The sequence below is a fragment of the Mustela erminea genome, chromosome 1, assembly GCF_009829155.1.
Source record: "Mustela erminea isolate mMusErm1 chromosome 1, mMusErm1.Pri, whole genome shotgun sequence".
NCBI classification, from domain to species: Eukaryota; Metazoa; Chordata; class Mammalia; order Carnivora; family Mustelidae; genus Mustela; species Mustela erminea.
Genome location: NC_045614.1, coordinates 186,557,870 through 186,580,029, shown reverse-complemented (window position 1 = coordinate 186,580,029; position 22,160 = coordinate 186,557,870). Strand labels below are relative to the sequence as shown.

General features: G+C 34.6%; 1 protein-coding gene across 1 annotated transcript; it reads right to left on the bottom strand.

Moving 5' to 3' along the window:
* Positions 1–720: 720 nt before the first annotated feature.
* On the bottom strand, positions 721–14,655 carry LOC116591860 (ubiquitin carboxyl-terminal hydrolase 46-like). Its single transcript, XM_032345200.1, has 3 exons — positions 14,611–14,655; positions 1,200–1,684; positions 721–748 (listed from the first exon to the last, which is right to left on the bottom strand). Exons 1-3 carry the CDS (start codon positions 14,653–14,655, stop codon positions 721–723), a joined length of 558 nt encoding a protein of 185 aa, XP_032201091.1.
* Between the last annotated feature and the right edge of the window lie 7,505 nt (positions 14,656–22,160).

Sequence of the window (22,160 nt, the reverse complement as noted above, 5' to 3'; positions counted from 1 at the left end):
CTGTCCACTAAAGCTTCCTCCTCTTGGCTTTGCCTGCCCTGAGCTTCCTACCTTCTTAGTCCCAGGGTTTCTAAAGGTGAGGTGAGGACAGCCCAGGGCAGGCGCTAGCCACCAGAAACAGCTTCTCTTCACCCTTTCCCACATGGAGGGTGGTTTTAGTATTGAAGTTACTCATTTTTAAACATTTTCACTTGCACAAACTTAAAGCTGTAGTTGCAGCCCTAAAAGGTGAACATTTACCCAATTCTTCTGTCCTTTTCTCAGAAAAGAGGCAGAACAGCTAAAATTGGGTAGGAGTGCTTCCAGGGACAAGTTAAAGGAATGCATTGAAATGCCATCCGGAAAGGTATTTAGGGCGTCAATTCTGCAGAGACACAAAACAGACTGTAGACATTTGCAGGAAATGTCACTCTGATTCAGCCAACACAGCCAGTGGTGGAGCATTCACCCGATCCTAAAATTAGCAACTGTTACTCATATAAATCTTACTACAATCTGATTGCAGATAACCCTACCTCAGACTAAAATAAAACCACAAATAGTGCTGCATGTAAAAAAAAAAAAAAAACAAAAAACAAAGAGTGAGAAAGTCTAACACAGCCAGGCCATCCAACGTGGCGTCCTACCCCTGGAGGGCTGCTGGGGAGGAAAGTCTGTAGGGGAACCATGTAAGAGTGCTTTGAATGTTTCCCATTTGATTTAGTCCTGCAGTTCTTTAAGTTATTCTCTTGACTGATAGAATAAAATACATCCAGGGGACGCCTGGGTGGCTCAGTTGGTTAAGCTGCTGCCTTCGGCTCAGGTCATGATCCCAGCGTCCTGGGATCGAGTCCCACATCGGGCTCCTTGCTCAGCGGGGAGCCTGCCTCTCCCTCTGCCTCTGCTGCCACTCTGCCTGCCTGTGCGCTCGAGCTCTCTCTCTCTCTCTCTGGCAAATAAAGAAATAAAATCTTAAAAAAAAAAAAAAAAGAATAAAATATATCCAGAATGGGGCGCCTGGGTAGTGGCTAAGTGGGTTAAAGCCTCTGCTTTCAGCTCAGGTCATAATCCCATGATCCCAGGGTCCTGGGATCAAGCCCCGCATCAGGCTCTCTGCTCAGCAGGGAGCCTGCTTCCTCCTCTCTCTCTGCCTGCCTCTCTGCCTACTTGTGATCTCTGTCTGTCAAATAAATAAATAAAATCTTTAAAATATATATATATATCCAGATTCTAAATTTTTTGATACATCTGATGCCAGGCCATAGAGTTCCTCAATAGCTTGGGCATCTCTTTTCTCTACAATGTCATCATCAAACCAAAGCCCAAAGCCACGACTCTTCACAATAGTAATACAATGCCGGGGATTAGGACCACTGCCACAGTGAACCACCTCAGCCACCAAGTCGTACATGCGGTCCATTTGCACGACATCGCTGGAAGTGCTGAAGAGGGAGAGTTCCAGGGCGAAGACCACCTGGTGAGACAGCTTGGTGTACCTGTGGAGCTGCTCCATGTACTTGAACCGCTTCAGGTGCGGGGCCAAAATCATGGGCAGCTTTTTCACTCTCATCCTTTTCTGGGCCTCCTGCTTCCTCCAGCACATTTGACAGTAACAGGTCTGTTCACTACACAGTGTTTCTGCATTGCTGAAGTCTCTCAGACAGTGGGTAATAGATGTATTCTGCTCCACGTCAACAGAAATCTTCTTTTAGGCAATGTTTAGATAGTCGTTAGTCCCAAGGTTGCAGCAATCCCACTCCACTATCTTTATAAAATGGAAACAGGACTGTCCGTGGTGGAGCGCTGGTGGGGAGGTGGCCTGGGATCCCGCTTGCAGTTTGGCCTGAAGGGAAGGCCGGGGGCAGGTTTGTTTTTTGTATAATCCAGGATGCACATATTTACTGGGCCCTTCGGTGTTGAGGTGGTACCCAAAGAGCAAAATAGTCCAGCAGCAAAGCTGGATGCTTTCTCTGGCCTCTCCGGTTGTAATTCCTACACCCTTCCTTGAGCTTCCAGAACTTCTTTCCTCTTCCAAACTTATTCGTTCCATGAAACAACCTGAGGATTGAGACAAGTATTCAATGATGGCAAATCTTTCCCTGTCCAGGAATTCAGTACAAACTCGTAGAATTAAATGAGGAAATGAATTGTTTGAGTAAATGAGTAAATGGGTAAATGAGTAAATGAAAGTAAATTCAATTGTTCAACTGAATCCCATGAGAAAATAAAAGCACATTTGAATCTCCCACATTCTGTATTTCGATAACAAAAATTGAAGCTTAATGAATAACTTCATATAATTTTGTTCTCATCAACGTATTAGTAAAATAAACAGAGTCCTAGTTCGATGATTAAAGATGGCATTCCTCTGATGAGAGTAAGTGCTACCGTTCAGTATTTTATTCTGAACTATTTACTGTTTATTAGTGGTTTGTAATTGTGGAGTGAAAATACACAGAAAATCCCCGGGCAAGGAGCAGTCATAATTCCCACATTTCAGAATAATTTATTAAACCATTATGTATTACTTTAGTGCTGCATGACAATAAAATGGAAAATATTAAATACAGTAAATACAATAGAATGCTGTTGCTTTCCATTCATTTCCATATATTACCGATATATATAGATATATATGCATATGTGTATATACACGTATATCTGTGTGTGTATAAGAAAGAGAGAAACCATAATGAGTGTAAAGAGAATTTTTCACATTATTCGCACCACTTTTTTTTTTTTTTTAAATCATTTCAGGACCTCCAAAAGTCACCAGGACAGAAGTAGATATGTAAGAAATCGGCTAGAAGAAACTGGGGAAGAGAGAGTAAGGCCCCTGAGTGAAAGCTGAGGTGAAACCTAAACGTACAGCAACTAAAGGCTGTCAGCTGACCATACTCTCCACCACAAGGTTTCTGTGTCGAGAAGGTCTGAGCAAATGTCCTGTGGCAGATGCTACAACAACCAACCATCCTAACAAGATGAAGGGTACAACTATCATCATAAAGTATTCCTCCTTATAATATTTCAGTGACTATCATTAAAAAATCTCATGTTAGAACTGTTCTAGATTAAAGGACTAAAGAGATATAATAAAATGTACAGATGCTAGTCTTAAAACAGTATAAAAATTTTAAAAATATAAAATAAACAACAGTATATAAATAAAAAATTTAAACTAGGGGCACCTGGGTGGCTCAATCATTAAGCATCTGCCTTCAGCTCAGGTCATAATCCCAGGGTCCTGGGATCGAGCCCCACATCAGGCTCCCTGCTCCTTGCAGGAAGCCTGATTCTCTCTCTTCCAGTCCCCCTGCTTGTGTTCCCTCTCTCACTGTGTCTCTCTCTGTCAAATAAATAAAAATCTTTAAAAAACTTTTTTTTAAATAATAAAAAATATAAAATTAAAAAGTATAAAATTTTAAAAAAACAGTATAAAATAAAACAGCCATAAAATATATTTTGGGGATAGTTGGTAACATCTGAATATAGACTGGATAGTAAATCATTTTTGGAAAATATTTTAAACTTTCAGATGAGCTAACAGTATTGTGGTTATATCAGAGATTTTCAAATTTATTATAGATGTATATGTGATATTTAAAGATAAAAGATAAAACATCTTTTATCTTTATCTTTTATCTTTATCTTTAATAAAAGATTAAAGATAAAACACCATGATATCTTTACTTATAAATACATTCATAACAACAAAAAAGTAGCAAAAATGTCCAAATGTTAATAGGAATTAAATAGGTTTAAGTAAGAGGCACCTGGGTGGCTCAGTGGGTTAAGCCTCTGCCTTTGGCTCAGATCATGATCCCAGGGTCCTGGGATCGAGCCCCACATCAGGCTCGCTGCTCAGCAGGGAGTCTGCTTCCTCCTCTCTCTCTGCCTGCCTCTCTGCCTACTTGTGATCTCTCTATATAAATAAATAAAATATTTTAAATAAATAAATAAATAGGTTTAAGCATATATCTGTTCATTAAATATTTCTCTAGTGTAATGTGAGTTTGGATATTTCATAGTTAAGATTTTAAAGAAAAATATGAGCCAGTGTCTTTCTTTTCAAACATATTCTAGGGGTACCTGGGTGGCTCAGTTGTCTGAGCATCTGACTCTCAGTTTTGGCTCAGGTCATGATCTCTGGGTCCTGAGATGGAGCCCCCAGGTGGGGCTCTGTGCTGAGCACATAGCCTGCTTGGGATTCTCTCTCTTCCTCTTACTCTGCCCCACCTCCCCTCTGCATGCCCATGGGCCCTCTGTCTCTAAAACAAAACAAAACAAATTCTAAGCAAAAGAAGAGATATAATAACTAATGTAACAAAATGTTATTACTCAGGATGCCTGGGTTGCTCAGTTGCTTAAATGGCTGCCTGTGGCTCAGGTCATGATCCCAGGGTCCTGGGATTAAGTTCTGCAGGAAGCCTACTTCTCTTTCTGCCTGTTGCTCCCTGTGCTTTTGCACTCTCTCTCTTTCTCTCTCTGCCAAATATATAAATAAAATCTATTTTTAAAATGTCATTATTCTACATTCATGGTAAATTGCGAATAAAGATATAAATAAATTTTATTTCATCTATAGATAAAAACTGTTTTTTTTTTCTTAATTTTCTAACAGAAATTCACTTTATTGTAACTACTTTCAGAATCCCACATGGAGCACCAGCGTGGCTCAAGTCCATTAAGCAAATGACTCTTGATTTCAATGATCTCAGGGTTGTGAGATTGAGTCTGCATGGGGCTCTGTGCTGAGCATTGGGCCTGCTTAAGATTCTCTCTTCTTCTCCCTCTGCTCCTCTCCACTGCCCACAAGCACACGTGATCAAAAAAAGAAAGAAAGAGAGAAAGAAAGACAGAAAGAAAGCCACACTACAATGAGATGTACTTTTAATATGCATCACTCAGATGCCAAAGGATCCATTTCTACAATTTTTTATATAAAGGAATATTTGTTGTGAAATTTATTTCAAAATGCTGATTTTGCTTTAGTTAGAGAATCTTTAAGAAACAAATAGTATTACTGGTATGTGACTGGTGAACAGATTGGCAGGTCCTAAAACTCCCAACTACATACTACATCTCTCATTTTCTGTGGTTATCTCTCGAGGCTCAACATTACCCTACGTAGCATATGAACACAGATGGTGTCTACACCTATCGTGGCAAAGCACTGCATAATGTGTAGAATTTCCAAATCACTTTGTTGTATAACTGAAACTAATACAGCATTTTATGTCAACTCTACTTCAGTAGTAGTTAACTTCAAAAGTAATCAGATCATGAGATTAAGGTAGACTACCTACAAAGTTTATATGTTGAAAAGTGAGAGAATTACTCTAGTCATCTAGATACTCTAGTCATCTAGATACAAAAGGCACTGAGAAGGATGCCATTTTTTTGGAAATATTTATTTATTTATTCATTTGACAAACAGAGATCACAAGTAGGCAGAGAGAGAGGAGAAAGCAGGCTCCCTGCTGAGCAGAGAGCCCAATGAGGGGCTCGATCCCAGGACACTGGGATCATGACCTGAGTCAAAAGCAGAGGCTTTAACCCACTGAGCCACCCAGGCGCCCCAAGAGAAGGATGCCATTTTTGCCAAAAGCTAATACTGTGATTACAAAGAATGACTTTACATAAAGAGATTTAAGGGGTACCTGGGTGGATCAGTGGGTTAAGCCTCTGCCTTCGGCTCAGTCATGATCTCAGGGTCCTGGGATCAAGCCCCACATCGGGCTCTCTGCTCAGCAGGAAGCCTGCTTTCCCCCTCTCTCTTCCTACTTGTAATCTCTCTCTCTCTGTCAAATAAATAAATTCTTTAAAACAAAGCAAAACAAAACAAAAAACAAAGATTTAAGTGTGGGCCATATTTATCATCACTTTAGTCCTCCAAATTAACACTTTCAGGAAGGTCTGACTTCATACACACGATAGAGATCACTAAAGAATGATAATCTAGTTTAAAAAGGATGAAATTCTCTTGGGGCGCCTGGGTGGCTCAGTGGGTTCAGCCTCTGCTTTCGGCTCGGGTCATGATCCCAGAGTCCTGGGATTGAGCCCCACCTAGGGCTCTCTGCTCCGTGGGGAGCCTGCTTCCTCCTCTCTCTCTGCCTGTCTCTCTGCCTACTTGTGATCTCTGTCAAATAAATAAATAAAGATCTTTAAAAAAAAAAAAAGGATAAAATTCTCTGAGATTCTACAGCAACATAAATGCAGCCAATAATTAAAAACGCATTTATTTTTCATGTGCTTTTAACATTAGCTGCTTATACATATGACAGAGAAAGGAATCTTATTCATGTACATTACACAGTATGATGAAGCTAAATTATCAACCCAGCATCTTATACATTTGAATTTTCCTTTCTAGATAACACGATGGATTTTTAATAGTGCTTTAGTAGCTATGTTTCAAGCTCTGCAGAAGTCCTAAATACCATTTCAATTGATGAAGAAGTATCAGTGTCTTGGTAATACAAAATATCTATTCTCATATCATCTTAGTGATTATTCTATGCTATGTTAAATTCTACTTTTCTGAGTGGGATCCATATCCCATCTGCAGTGCAATCTAGCAATCAAATACTCCAAGTACTTCAGTTCTTAGGAAACATTAATATTTTTCCCTCTGCTGGCAGAAACAATTACCAACACAATGTATTTATTCAATTATTATTTTTCACTCAGTCGTACATACGTTCACTCAACATTTCAATATTACACAAGATTCTAAGGATATAAAAGTAAATAGTCAAGGCACTCTCCCTAAAGGGATTATGTAAAGGGAGACAAAACTATTAATTTTAATGCAAAATGTAAGCCCTATCCTAGAAGTAAGCTGAATCTCTCTCCTATTGCATTTCCCCAGGTATAGGACCATCTCTACATGTAGAAAAAATCAGTTCTTGTAGATTCAAATTTATTAGAGTCTATGGCATTTGTTATCGTTGTCTCCAAGTCATTGCATCAAAACTGTGTTTAAGGATGAGTGGCCCCTATTACAAAAACAACAGTCAAAGCACACATCTCCGTCCCTACTCCCTCTAATTATGATTCCATTGATTTTATACAGGTTCCCTGTTCATGTTCTGTCTCTTCTTGGGGGCATGGCAATCGTGGTAATTTTCCACACACCTTCATTTGTTATATAATATTTTCGGTGTGGAAGGTAGTTCGCACTCATCCTCTCGCTGTCACAGTCCTCCTCCTGCCCCACATTCTCTTCTAACCAAGACTATCTTCTCTTTTCTGATAATGTTTGCCTTATGTGTGTCCATATTCAAGGCAGCTAAAAATTTATGCAATACAGTAATGTCTACTGTAAACAGACAAAGAAGTTAAGGAAGGCAAGGACATCAAAGTTCTTTTATAATAATGTAAGGGTAGGGTGACATATGATTGGATCACCAACCATTTGCCAACATGCACATAGAGTTATGATAGCAGAAAAGCACAGACAACTAATATTTTCTATGAAATTCAAAAAATTTGTCCTATGAGCTAAGGATGAGTATACCAGATTGTACAGCAAAGAAAAGACAGTTGCAGAAGATAATATGACTCTTTTTTTGTAAAGTAAGACAGAATGTGTTGTGTATTGGGAATGGCACATAATTTATTATTGTTGGATTACAAGGTTTGTTGAAGAGAGTTTCAGAAATTAACCCAGACAGGTAGCAAGTACCCCCTAATAGAGGACTTTATACTATACAAAGTCTGGATTTTAAGTTATATATGAAAATATACAATAAATAACTTTAAGCAGAAAACTTACATGATTTAAATTTGCATTTAGAAAGATCATCCTTTCTCAACTGTAAGGATGAATAGTCAAGAGTAGTTCAGAATCTATGAAGATAGAATTACCTAGCGTTGAGGTTAACAAAACCTAGAAGAATATGATTTATTTCCTTTGTCTTCTTATGGTGTACCTGTTAGATAGAAATAAGTAAATATTTGATTATATGTGTTTCAATAGGAAATATTATCCATAGCAAAAACATTTTTTTTCATTTGTTTGTTTGGTAGTAATTTCCCAGTAAATCTAACACCCTGACCTTAGACCTTATCTATAGTACACCATCCGGCAAGTCCCTGCATTCTTTACCTGACAGACATCTAACCAGCACCAATCTGCCAGTAAAGACCAGGCTAATGATTGATGAAATGTCTCCTAATTATTCTAAAAGCTTTCAAGTCTTTCAAGTATATCCTTGAAGTTTCATTTAATGAGTGTAAGAGATCAAGTATAACATAGGTCAAAATACTTTCTAAGCCACAGTTGTTGTTTTTTAGCTGTTTATTTATTTAGATGTTTATTTATTTAGCTTCTCAATGACTACTTCATTTACCTATCTAGTTTGCTTTACACTCCCTAATTTCACAATATATGGAAAACCAACAACAAGACAAGTATAAAGGCAACTACAAAGCCTAAGTGAAAACTGGTATAGGGGAAAGGAAGTGTTATGGGATGAGAGTCAGAGTAAACAAATGTGCAAGAACTAAAGGCTAACAACGTGGCTAGAATTAACCCTTATTTGAAGCTCAGCTCCTTGTTGACCAAAGAGAAAGGAAAATACTATCAGTTACAAAAATACTCATTTTCAACAGAATATATTTGAACTTTAAAAAGAAGAAAAACTTCTCCTAATGCATGGTTCTAACAATGATTTCTCAGAGGCAACTAAAGTCAGAAAATGCTCTACTCATTTATTGGCTTTAAATAAATAACTGGCTTTATTTTCACCTCTTAACCTTCAAAAAAGTAGTGCATGGCCAATTAATTCTCAGAGAAGGTCATTTACATGTTAAAGGGTAAACATTTAGATTACAACAGTTAGGCAATTCTTTAGTTTGCAAGACAAGATAGAAATCTTAAGTTTTACTTGGATAACATGTCTATATTTAACAGAACAAGTACTATTTCAGTAAGATATTATCTACGAAGATAGATTAATCCATCTTTAAAATGTTTATTAGTATTTTTATAATAAACATTTTAAAGATGGATTAATTTTAAATTATTTAAATTAACCTATTATTTAGGTTAATTTTAAATTATTTATTGTATGAATAAATCTGAACCCTCAAAAACTTTCTCAAGCATTTGTTACTATCAAAAGGTGAGGGGCAAGAAAGCATTTTTTCTCATCACACACGAGAAAATACTGTACCATAAAAAAAAAAAGAATAAGTAAAAGGAAAACTGGTTCAAATGGGTGCAAATGAGAGTAACAGTTTTATATATTCTCTTCATACAAATGATCTCTTTTTGATCTTGCATTATAATAATAATATTGCTAATAGAAAAGACATTTTATTGAGGAATCACAAAACAAACACAAACAATATAATAGCATGGGAAGCAATAAATGTTAGGATTCTAAGTAAAGAAAAATCAATGATAAGTTCTCCACTTTGAATGATATATATAAGTGGTAGATGAATAATAAATTTATAGATATAGAAAAAATTACAGATATATAGATAAATAGGCAAATAAAGATGTAAATGGATAAATTTTAAAGGAATTTGAAGAAGATTCTGGGAAAATGGCACTTTAAATTTAGCGTCCTTCTGCTAAATCAAAACGATTGCCTCATCTGAGCCAAGCTAAGGCCACCTTTGGAAGGCAGGTGGTGCAAGACTGTATGAATGAAGCTTCAAGTTTCTGTTTTGAGTTCTGAAGGAAAGAAATGTTCCTGAATTCCTTTCTGGCCAGGAGGAGATGCTGAGGAACATTGTAAATGGATCCTGAGGAGTAGGTAGATCCCCAATCTAAAATGACACCATAGAGAAAAGTTAACCAAAGCTGGAATGAATGTATCATTTTTGTCTAGTCTCACATTACTGAAGAGACCTTAAAAGTAAAACAACATTATCACTAACACTAAAAGTAGGAAAGTGGCAGTAGGGAATAAGATAAGGGCTTTCTGCCATCTTTATATGATACTGACAATAGGCTTGTTAATATCTGCTAGTCTCAATAGGAAGAAAATTCTACTATTTGTGTCATGATTTAAGTAGCCCAGAACTGGGTCAGGCCACAGGCCATGAAATTTGCAAGAAATGTAACATGCAAAAGACATTGCTAATAAGTTTTGGAAAAAAAGACCAGAAAAGAACAGGAAACTTGTACCAATAATTAAATCACTTAAGGGACTAGATAGCATTCAAATTAAACTTTATGGAAATTACCAAAATTAAGAGTTTATTAAATGGAAAAAATCAGTTGACAAATTGGTGGAGATTGAAATACAAATTAAAAGTCTGGAACACTAAGCTTAAGAAATATATTAAAGCAATACTTCAGACAAACTCATCAAAAAGACAGAGAGAGAGAGAGGGGGGATCCAAATAAACTCAGAAATGAAAGAAAAGAAATAACAATCTAACACCACAAAAAAAAGGGGGGGAATCCTGCCATTTGCAATCATGCATGGATCGACCTAGACCCTAGCTGAAATAAGAGTCAGAGAAAGATAAAAACCATATGATTTCACTCATATGTGGGACTTAAGAAACAAAACAAATGAATAAAGAAAAAAGAGACAATAAAACAGACTTTTATATATAGAGAACAAACTGATGGTTACCAGAGAGGAGGTGGATGGGGGAATGGGTGATACAGGTGATGGCGATTAAAGAGTACACTTATTCTGATGAGCACTGAGTAATGTACAGAGTTGTTAAATCACTATATTGTATACTTGAAACTAATATAACACTATATGTCAATTATATAGGAATAAAAATAAATAAGTAAATAAATAAAATTTTTAAAAAGGAAATGCATACGTAATTTTGTTAGGGACGGCTGAACTGCTCACTGTAATGGGTTCTATCATCTGCATTTCCACCAGTAATTAAGGAAGATGCCACTCAGTCTTGCCAGTAGAATGTGTTGCCAAACTTTAAATTGTTTGCCAACCCAAGAAAAGAGAAAAAGTATCTCACTGTAGTTTTATTTTTCTCTTATTTTGAATAAAATTCAATTTCATATAAAAGAAGAGAAATATATTAATAGAACCAAAAAGACAGAAAGTCTATGAAAATGGAGTAAAAATGTAGAATGATAAGCCTCACTGTCTACAAATTATTCCTCAATATGATAACAAAACAGTATCCAAGTCCAGATTAAACCCAATTTCAGTAGACCCCATGTTATGATTCTCCTATTATACTGGAGTTTGATTATATTTAATACTACTTAAAGAGATGTATCATTTAAAATTCAAAAAAGAAAGAAAAACAAAATAACCAAATAGAAATCATAAATTGTAACTCAGAGGATAGCTAGAGGAGATAAAGCATAGGTAAATAAGAGGTTCTAAAGAATACAAAGAAAAATATGGAGGAAAGAGATATAGAGACCTGGTCCTATAGATTGCAAAAACTCAGAGTTCTAGTTGTGATTGACTTAAAGAAAGAAAAAAAAAAAAAAAGATAAACTCTGATAAAATTCCAGAACTGTAGGCTAACTGAGAATGCATTACAAATAAAAAGAATCTGCTATGGACAAAGAATAAAAAATTCCACCCACACACTCTGTCTGAGAAAACAATAAAAAAATGACCCTGGTAAAATAGCAAAATGAATAAGCTCAGAAATCTTAAGAGACAAAGATAAAGAAGAAATAAAAGAATGGGGAAAAATGTACTCCTCTTTATAACTTAGAGTTAAATTTAAAAGGATAAAATCAGATCTCTGTATATTTAACAGAAGTACTGAAAAATCTTTTCAATGGATGAGACATGTGACAATAAAAATGCATCTGCTAATTTAGAAAAAAAGGTACTAAATCTAGGACAGCAAAACTTAGGGAAAAGAAAAAGAAAATAATCCAGCATTCTTAACTGGTGGAGAAGAGATAACACAGAAAAATCATACATGCAAATATTGTGAAGGTCTTATAAGGGGAGAGGAAGGAAAGCAGATGGGAAAGAGTTAAGAAAGAGAGTCTACTGCTGGAACCAATGGTTGGAACTTCATTTTCATATAAGAGTAAGGAATACTAGGTTTCATTATGAACATTGGAAAACAGCTACTAACCATGGGAAAAGACAGAGGAAAATTCCCAAATTAACACGAGGGGCATAAAAGGAAGGGTTACAACATTATTAGATCTTATAAAATAAAGAGAAGAAAAAGACAACAACGAAGTTAAGTGAAACATAAATATAAATTTAAGTTGGAAAAAATACCAAGTATGTAAGTTATTAGGCTGAATTCTCCACTAAAAGTTGAAAAAAATCAGATTTTTTTAAAGTCTGAAAATGAATGGATTAGACAAAGGGATATTAAGTAAACATAATACAAAGCAGGTATTAAAATACTGATACCAGAGGGGGTAACTGGGAGATGGACATTAAGGAGGGCATGTGATGACAGGAGCACTAGGTATTATATAAGACTGATGAATCACAGATCTATATACCTCTGAAACCAATAATATATTCTGTGTTAATTAACTGAATTGAAATAAATAGTAAATAATAGTGATACCAGGCAATACGGAATTTAACATCAATTAACAAAAATACGCAGATTTGAGGGTATGGACATTCTACTAATTATAAAATAATCGGTATTAAAGAGATGCTTGTATGAAAGTAGTCTCAGTTATCTATACATATATGTTATGTTTTTTGTGGATTAAGGTAATTTTTAAGACCAGGATTATAGCTTCACTAAATATTGAGCACATTCACTGGGGCACTTCATTTTATCAGTCTGGTGAAATACATTTAAGGAATACAAACAAATACATACAATACAAATAAAAATGGAAACTGAAAAATCAAAAAAGAAATATTAATAAAACATAATAGAAACATACATATATATGTATGAATATCTCATTAATAGTCAAGAAGGATGGAAGGAAAAACCACACAAAGCACAGAGAGAAAAATGGAAGAATCTATCAATGTGCATTATTCTTGGGTGATCAGGAAGGTACTGATTGGAGAGAAGAGAAAGGGCAAGCATGTAATGGAAAATAAACTTCTTCAAAACTCATTGGTCATATGATACAATCCCACTCTTGTAAAATGATGTGCATGTGAATATGCAGAAAGAAAATTGTAAAGTCTATCTTGTTAAACATCAAGACTTTCTATCTGCATTGGGAAAGCAGAAGAATATCTGTAAGATTTAGAAAAAGACATTGGGGGTTGGAGAGGACAGGAGAGAACTTTTTGTTACGATGTTTTTATACCATTTAACTCTCTTTCATATGTGTTGCTTTTGCAATTTTAAAATAAAACCCCCTTAAAGCAAATAAATGAGTATGTATCACAACATATGCAATGGAGACGCCTGGGTGGCTCAGTCTTTAAGCATCTGCCTTCCACTCAGATCATGATCCCAGCATCCTGGGATGGAGCCCCACATGGGGCTCCCTGCTCCGCAGAAAGGCTGCTTCTCCCTCTCCTGCTTTCCCTGTTTGTATTCCCTCTCTCAGTCTCTCTTTGTGTCAAATAAATAAAATCTTAAAAAAAAGAATATATGCAATAAAAACCTATAGCCTTTGAGATGCTTTGAACCATATATCACCACTTTCAAAATTATCTTGACAGAACTACAAACATTTAAATAGACAAGAATGGCTCTTTTAAATACTGCCTTATAGTTTAGGAAGTCATCATTTAACCACGAGCTTGTTTTAAAAGTCCCTCACAATAAATAAATGTTTCTAAAAGTCCCCCAGAAATAAAAATAGAAGTCCCCCATAACAAACAAATGCATCTAACATTACTGGCAAACAAGCTGTGTATACATCTGGGACAACATATATAATTTTGTTGATATAAAAAACAATGCTTACTTTTCTTAACTCCAAATGAGCAGTTTAAAATGCCAGTAAACATCCAAGCTAGTGAATCTGACTCTGATATATTCCTTCTCAGGAAAATATAGACAGTTCAATCTTGTATATGGTTCTAACAATCAGTATTTCAGAAGAATAAAAGACATTTCTGGAACATCCCTGTAGAATCTTCTTATTGCCCTTGTCCCACTTGTTGAGGGACCTATATGTTCCAGTTTCTTGCAGAAGATTTCTGTGCATGCATTTGTTGTACACATATAGCTATAGACCATATAGGGAGAGGTGTTTTGAAATTGCCAGAGAAGTTAAATTCTTTCCTGTAAATAAAATTTTTCTTTGTATTTTTGGAGAAGTATCTTATGTGACAGCTGAAAGTTATTTTTGAACTCCCATAAAGAGCTTCTCACTAGGGAGATATCTGATCTGACACCTAAGGTCAGGTGACAAGCTAAACACTCTTCTGCCCAAGTCAAAATCCTTGGAGGAACTGGCTCGCATTGGTAATGCATCTCACCACCTGTTAGCATGATATTTATGTTTAGTGGGAAAGAGGCTGTGTCTATATTGAGGCAAAATGCTGGTCATCTCAGCTAATGAAAAGTAAAGTATGGAGCCGAAAGAGTAGAGCTCTAGAAACCAAAGACCTGGCAAGACCAGTAAGACCCTGTGGCTTTGGCACAGCCATTTAGCCTGCTCGGACCTTACTTCCTTTACTATTAGAACTGTTTTGCAATTTGCTCACTGACCTTTGCTTATAAGAAAAGTTGGGTCCCTAAGCATGTTAATGTCAGTACCAAAGCAATCAATTTAGGAAATGCTGCTGATCCAATGAACGTCATGGTACGAAACACTGTGTGAAATCATGCATTAGATAAACCAGTGTAAATGGCTGAATTCCTTCCAGATACCCAAAACTGTTTAACTTCGGACAGTTTTGTTTTTATTTGTTTGCTCAGTTTTTGAAACTTCATGCAATACAATTTGGGAAATGATGTGCTAAGTGATATTTGACGTCCCTTCTAGGTATAAAAATATATAATTTATTAAATAAATCATTCTAAGTAGAAAAGTTATAACACCTGTGCTTTTGCATCACAAAGTTGGCACAATTTTTTTACATTTAGCTGTGCTCTGGCATAACCTAAACTAAACAACAAGAACACTTTCTCCCTTGTAACATAAACAATAACAACAACAAAAGAATAGTTTTCTCTCTGCAACTCTTTTCTGACTCATCTGCTCACCAATTTTACTTATCACTTGCTTTTAGTACAGAAACACATTTCTCAGGATAGCACATAAGTATGATTGCCAAAAATATTTATTATATTCCATTAAGTAGTGATTTCATGCACTTTTTCCAAATGTATATAAATTCTGTTTAAATCAAGTGCTGGTTTCCACCCATCCAACTGAAAATTATAACTTTTTTTTTTCCTACAAAAGCTTCCAAAGTAGTTCTCACAAGTACACTGAATATGCACAAATCCAAAATTAATTATTTTCCTGCCTTCTTGAAAGATGCCTGAGCCCAGAAGATACTGCCATAAAAGGAACATACTTAATTTACACCAACTTTAAAATAACCTGGCTGTGGCAAAGCATGACCAGACAGCTGCCTGTAGCCACAGTCCTGCAGTCACTTTGCATTTAATGAACTATTTTGGTTCTATAATGAGGCTCCCTCAGCTCCCCCAGACCTGTGCTATCTTGAGCAGCTTCTAAGGCTTTGAGAGCTTGAGCAAAGAAATAGTAGGAGGCAAAAAAAGGTAAATGGTTCCTGATCATTGCCACCGTTGGCACCAAACAAAAGGGATGGTAGGCATCGCTGAGTTGACTCAACTGTAGAACGTATGCTCACCCAGAGGCAGGCGCAACACACAGCACCTCATCAGTGTACATGTTTCCCTTCTGTTTTCTGCTCTGTTAGGTTTTTATTTAAATGCAGAGATCTGACTGGAACATCAGAGAATTGCTTTCCATGGACTGGATATCCAATTATTATGACAATAGTCAGCAAAGAAAAATTAATTTCATGTGAAAAGTGACAAAGCTCAAACAAAATGTGACCTTGAATACAGATGTATTCATATTGGGCAAAGAAACTGCTCTTTCTTGTCAGTCATGCAGATATTAGCTAACTTACATAGGGGGATGTGGCTTCTTGCAAATTTATTTTAAATATTCAGTATTAAAAGAATGTGGGTATATTATTTCTCACATCCAACCTGAAAATTTTCATCAAAATATGCAAAACTTTAAAGATAGTATCAGACTCTTGGGCCTTACTGTGTATTTTTCACACTATTTGAGAGTCTTCTACATTAGTGAACAGGAAATACATCATCATAAGATAGATAGGAACCTAACTTGTTCTAGAAATAGAAAGAAGGAAAGCTGGTACAAATGTAAAGAGGTGGAGGAGGGGGTAAAATCATATGAATAACTATTAGCAACGAGAATGCCATTAACCCACTGTAGACTTTATAAACAAAGTAGCAGGATACGAATCATAAGGGGAAGAAGTCACACGGTCTACCATTAGAAAATGGATGCTAGGGCAGGGTTGGGGGATGATGCCTTGCACTAGTACAGAAATACTAGAAATGAAAGAAGTAATGAAATTCAGAATACATTTTTAGTGGTACTGAAAGATTTTCTGATGGATGAGATAGTGCTGAGTGGGGAGTCAGTTCCCTTAATTGAGTATGACACCTTGAACCACTTCCTGTTAGATTCAGAGACAATATGGTGTTGAGGAAAAATCACTGGGCAGAAAAACTAGACACAGTTATAATATTCCTCGTTCTTCCTCTTTGATAAGTTGTGAAGGCTCCCTACGTCTCTTTATTCCTCTGTAAAATGACCTTCACATTGCCTTCCTACTTGAGAATGCTGCGAATGTTATACACAGCAATCTGTGTTACTGCTCATTGTTCTCATGCAACTCCTTTCTCTGTCTTAATTGCATTATGCTACACTTGTTCCTACTGAATGTCAGTTCCATTTGTTTTTCATAACTTCCCCAATTTATCAAAGTCAACAATCCAATCTTATCCTCCCAAGGTGCTGACCTTCCTTTTTTTCCCCTTTTATTCCCATGCGCGCTCCTAATGAGGTAAATTTTCTACTCTATCATTTAGATTTTGGATTCTTCTTTTGTTAATCTACCTCCACTCTTGACTCACTTTTCCCATGGCTGGATGATAACCAGGCTTTTAAAACCTCTTGCTTCCTATGAGTACCATCTGTAAAATGGTTTTAGCTTTTAACACAAAAGATGAAGTTATGCTTAGTAAAGCTACATTACAATCAAAATTCTCCACAATATACTATATCCAGCATCCTAGATTCAGTATAAGATTAATCAAACTTCCCTGCAGAAACATAAGGCATCATACTGTGAATTTTGCCCATTTGAACACATATTTTACATTGTGATAAATCTTTCAGATGTACAAAGTAAAAATATAAGTATGTAATTTCAGGTTCTACAGGTAAACAGCATAGATGGGCTGGCTAAAAAATCACCTATGTAAAATATATACTGAAATAATATAAATAATATTATACAATTAAAATTATATAAATAATATAAATATTACTATGTGTATGTATTTTATGTTTATGTATATATTAATCAATATGTCTTTCACCATACCAGTCTTGATGTCTAATTATTTCCACTCTGCCTGCTTTTATTTAATGCTCTTTTTTGGATAAAAGTAGAAAAGAAAAAAGCATTAAAAATCTATTTTTTGGCAGAACTAGTGTATTTATTTTCATTTCTCATCTTTTATATACAAGATATATATATATATATATATGACCTATATTAGGAATATAATCTAATATATAATGCCCTTTGCTTATATTTAATTATGACCTTTAAATAATAAGTATTTTAATCCTGTAAACTCCAATCTGCAGAGAATAAATGTCTAATTACATGGGGAAAATAATTAGAAATTGACTGACCTTTCCCTATGATTGCATATTGTATGTTTTTAATTAGAAAAAAAATTAATATAAACCTATGAATACAGATAATTATTTTAAAATATCAGTGTGTGTCCAACTTAATATGGCTTACTTTTCTGGATCAATGACTACTTTCTATTCATTAATGCTAATATATTAAACTTTGTAAAAATATGACATTTTATAGCAGTGAGCAATTCTTGTATTTGTCATTTTAAAATTAAAAATGGAAGAGTTAGCCCTGAACACTAAAAGAAATCTACTAACCCACCTAAAAATACACTAACAGCATGAGATAATACAGTATGGAATGTAGTTTTTCTAATGCTTCATATATACATATATGAAAGTTTATTTCCAAGCTTTCTCAATATTTCTCAGCTAACCCATATCCTAAATGACACATATATAAAACAGTTCATATACTTGTGGGTTTGCCCTGAAAGTATACAGCTTGACTACAGTAATCATTTAAATATATATAAATATTATGATTTAATATTACAAAATATTATGATTTTATATATATTTAAAATCATAATATTGTATAACTTTTATATGTACACAATTTTATTTAAATAATAAAGTAGAAAAAGAAAAATTTTACCCTAATAGAAAATGTATATTATTTAAAACAGCAAATATAAACTCTTCCAATATTAGATTCCATTTTATATATTTCTTTTATCATAGGATAAATACATATAATGTGACTAAATACAGCAGTTCCTTATCTACTAAGTATCTTTAACATGACTAAAACGAGTGATTCTTTATATTTTTCCACCATTGAGACAAGTTTATTCTTTTTCCCTTGTGTTTTCACCCTTCTGAAATAGAAGCCTTAAAATTTACCAGTGGAGCAAAACAGGTAGCAATAGTGCATTATAACATGACTATAATAAACAACAAGGGAGAAGAAATATATTCTAAAAATTCTAAGAATGAAATTTAAATTCTTTTTATTAGATCTAAGGTATGCCATCCATCACTATTATGGGGAATATGCTCAAAATAACAGCATGTCAGTTGCTCTACCCACAGTTCAGAAGCACTTTGGGACAATTCCTATGATGGGAATTTCCTTAGATACACAATAATAAATGTCTCAATTTTGTGACAGGTTTTATAAATTATTTTGGCTATATAAAACTGTGTCTGTCACTCTCAAAATACCAACAAATGAAACATGCATTTTAATCAAGTGAAGATTTCATCATTAAAAGCCTTGAAATAAATACTTGAAAAATGTATTTTAAAAAGCAGGCATTCAGCAAGAAGTCAATTGGTCCTAGAAAGTGTAATGGATGGCTTTATGAAAAGTCATTTATTTACAAAAGAAATGCCATTAAAAGTTGAAAGTAGTCATCATATAAAAGAAACAATTATGGAAGAAAATTATTTTGGGTAACATAATTATATGTCCTTCTATGCTCATCATCATTTGAGTCACTTATTTGAAAACAGAACTTTGTTGCACGAATATTAAAGATAAAGGATTGGAAAGTTTTCATGGCTTGTAATTCAAAGTCTGATCATTTTTTTAAAACCACTACAGTGACAGTTGTAGACTCCTCAACAATGTTTCATATGTTAATTAGAAAAATACCGGCATAGTTTTAGTAAAATGCTAAGAAGACAGGAAGGTCAAAAGTTGATTGAATGTTCTCCATCTGTACTGTCCAATATGGCAGTCACTACCACAATATGTCCAATATTTCAACTCTTGAAATAAAAATTAAAATAATTAAAATTAAGTTAAATTAAAGATTCAGCCCCTCAGTTATACTACCAACATTTCAAGTAGTCAACAGCCACATTGTTACAGTCTACAGTAATGGGCAGTGCACATAAAGAACATCTCCATCATTGCAGAATATTCTTTAGGCAGCATCAAATCACAACTGCTATATATCTATAATTTTCAAGTAAAATTCCATTTGTTTTCATACTTTTTATGAATGTCTATACACCAGATGAGATGAAATTAAATAATAATGATGTCCTGTTAAAGGTGAAAACAATTACAAGTTATTCAGCTTGGATGTGAATCCTATTCAGAAAGCCAGAGTACAGGAAACAAATGCTAGCCCTAAATATCATTGATTAAACTTGGCAAAGTAAAGAATTAGTCATTTATATTAAAAAACTGAGAATCACACTACCAACTGATAACACTAATCCATGTTTCTCATGAATTTGAAATGGAGGGATACATTCACAAAGAAACAAAAGTTCTCTAACCAATGTCTTTTGCTAAGAATAATATGGACCAGGAATCACAAAGGTTCAGTTTCAGGGATGAATGGTTGTATGGAAAAACACAAATATAAAACCCAATATTTCTTCAACCCAAAATCAAAACTGCTGATTAAACACTCTATATCAAGTACCCCAACACTCTACAGACTAATATGCCAATGCTTTTGGGAGTACATTTTCATGAATTTCTAATAAGGGTAAGAGAGGGTATGGAAATAGATGGGATCTGGATGGTAGCTACACCACCTGTTGTCATGGCTAGAGTGGAGACGAAAGCCAGCAGCTATGGAGTGGTCTGGAATGTGTCCAAGACCAGGCAGAGGTCTAGAAAAAGACTAAAAATGAGGACAAGTTCAAGAAAAATCTCAGTAATGGTAAAAAACGTAAGTAGTCAAGCACCAAGTGGAAGTAACAGTGGTAACATGTATAAGCAGACAAAGGAAAAAATTCCAGTAGAGAAATTAAATTAATAGCTTGAGCAGTAAGGGATTCTGACACAAGTATCATTCTTTTAACTCTATGTGGAACCTCAAGCCCTTAATGATATGCCCACAAGCTGGATTCCACTAGAAACTATCAACAGGCTACAAATGGCTTTTGTTTATAAATTGAAACATTAGTCTATGGCACTTTTCCTCAGTCTACCTTCTTTGTCGGCCACCAACTAAATTATCTTTTTTTCAAACAATGTATTATATTATTTCATTTCTTCTCATAATCTCTATTTCATTGACATCCTCATTATCTCTGACCTCAACTGCTATGCAACTCAACATACTCTCACTTGTCCCTTCCTTTACTCCAACCATGACCATGACATTTATCTCCTAATCAGTGTCCAACGGAAAAGGACAGAATGACTCCATGGGATAAGTAAGATTTATCTAATCAACCATTTTATAATACAAATTCTCTCTGACTCAATTTCTCCACTGTAGTAACAGTGATCATCTTAGGGTTCTCCAATCACACCCGCAAGGAAATGGGCACCAAGTCTTTGCACATGCTATCTTGTATCTACTTGAGACTCTCTTTGTTTCTCCTCCTTGGGTTTCCAAAATAATTCCTAAAAGAAAGCACAAAGTCTACTTTCACTATAAACCAATTATAGTATTATTTGCATGGTAGCCTTTCCAAACCAATATCTTTAACATTTGGACAAAAGCTTGAAGAGGAGAAGCTGAATTTTTGAAAGGAATAACAGACCCATAAATTACACACACACACACACACACACACACACACACACATACACACACAAAATGCCTATAGACTGTATAAACACCACACAGAATTATACAAAAATATTTAAAATACATATATAATTTTATGTATATATAGGTACAACTTCTTTAAAACATACTTTATAGTCACTTTTTACTTAAGAATATTTGTTATGCAAAATATAGTGGTTTCTTACCTCCTTCCTTAGAGGTCTTTCATCTAATCAAATTGCAAGGATATAAATTCTACTACTATTTAACATTTGATGTTGGTTAACATTTTTTTTAAATAATTCAGGCCAGTGATTCTGGGATAAAATACTAATGAATCATTTTTTTCTTCTATAGATAAAACCTCATTAATTCTGAGGTTAGATGCTTTGAGCAAAATATAAGCAACTTCTTTCTGCTTCATGTATTAAACAATCTATAGCTTTAATAACTTTATGAAAAATATTTTCTTAAGAAAAGGAATATCTGAAAAAAAATTGGATATCCAAAATTATATCAATCAAACTTTACTGGCCTATAAAGCATATTAGGAAACTGTACTCCTAATATGACTTAGGCAATAAATACTAATATTTGCTCTATTTTCAGTGTTATATGTTATTTTGTACCCACATCTATCCATTATCCCATTTTATTTTAAGTTAGGAGAATGGTTTTATATTTAATTTATCTTGCCAAGGCCTACATGTACTCTGACAACTGAAGAAAATCACAAAAAATATAAACTGTTCTGAATCTTTTTGAATGACAAAACTTTGTCATTATTCATCTGGTCTTTAAAATATAGTATTTAGGCGGTATTTATATTTCTAAAAAATACAAATGACTTTAGCTGAGTATGTGTAATGAGAGGAATACTTTAAAAT

What these genes read in the sequence shown, in the direction of transcription:
- LOC116591860 (XM_032345200.1), bottom strand. Translation starts at nt 14,655, where the DNA reads ATGACGTTCATTGGATCAGCAGCATTTCCTAAATTGATTGCTTTG. An exon ending in TTCCTAAATTGATTGCTTTG is followed by an intron (nt 1,685 to 14,610) that starts GTACTGACATTA and finishes ATTGCCTAAAAG; the next exon opens with AAGATTTCTGTTGACGTGGA. An exon ending in AAAAATTTAGAATCTGGATA is followed by an intron (nt 749 to 1,199) that starts TATATATATATT and finishes GTCCCCTGGATG; the next exon opens with TATTTTATTCTATCAGTCAA.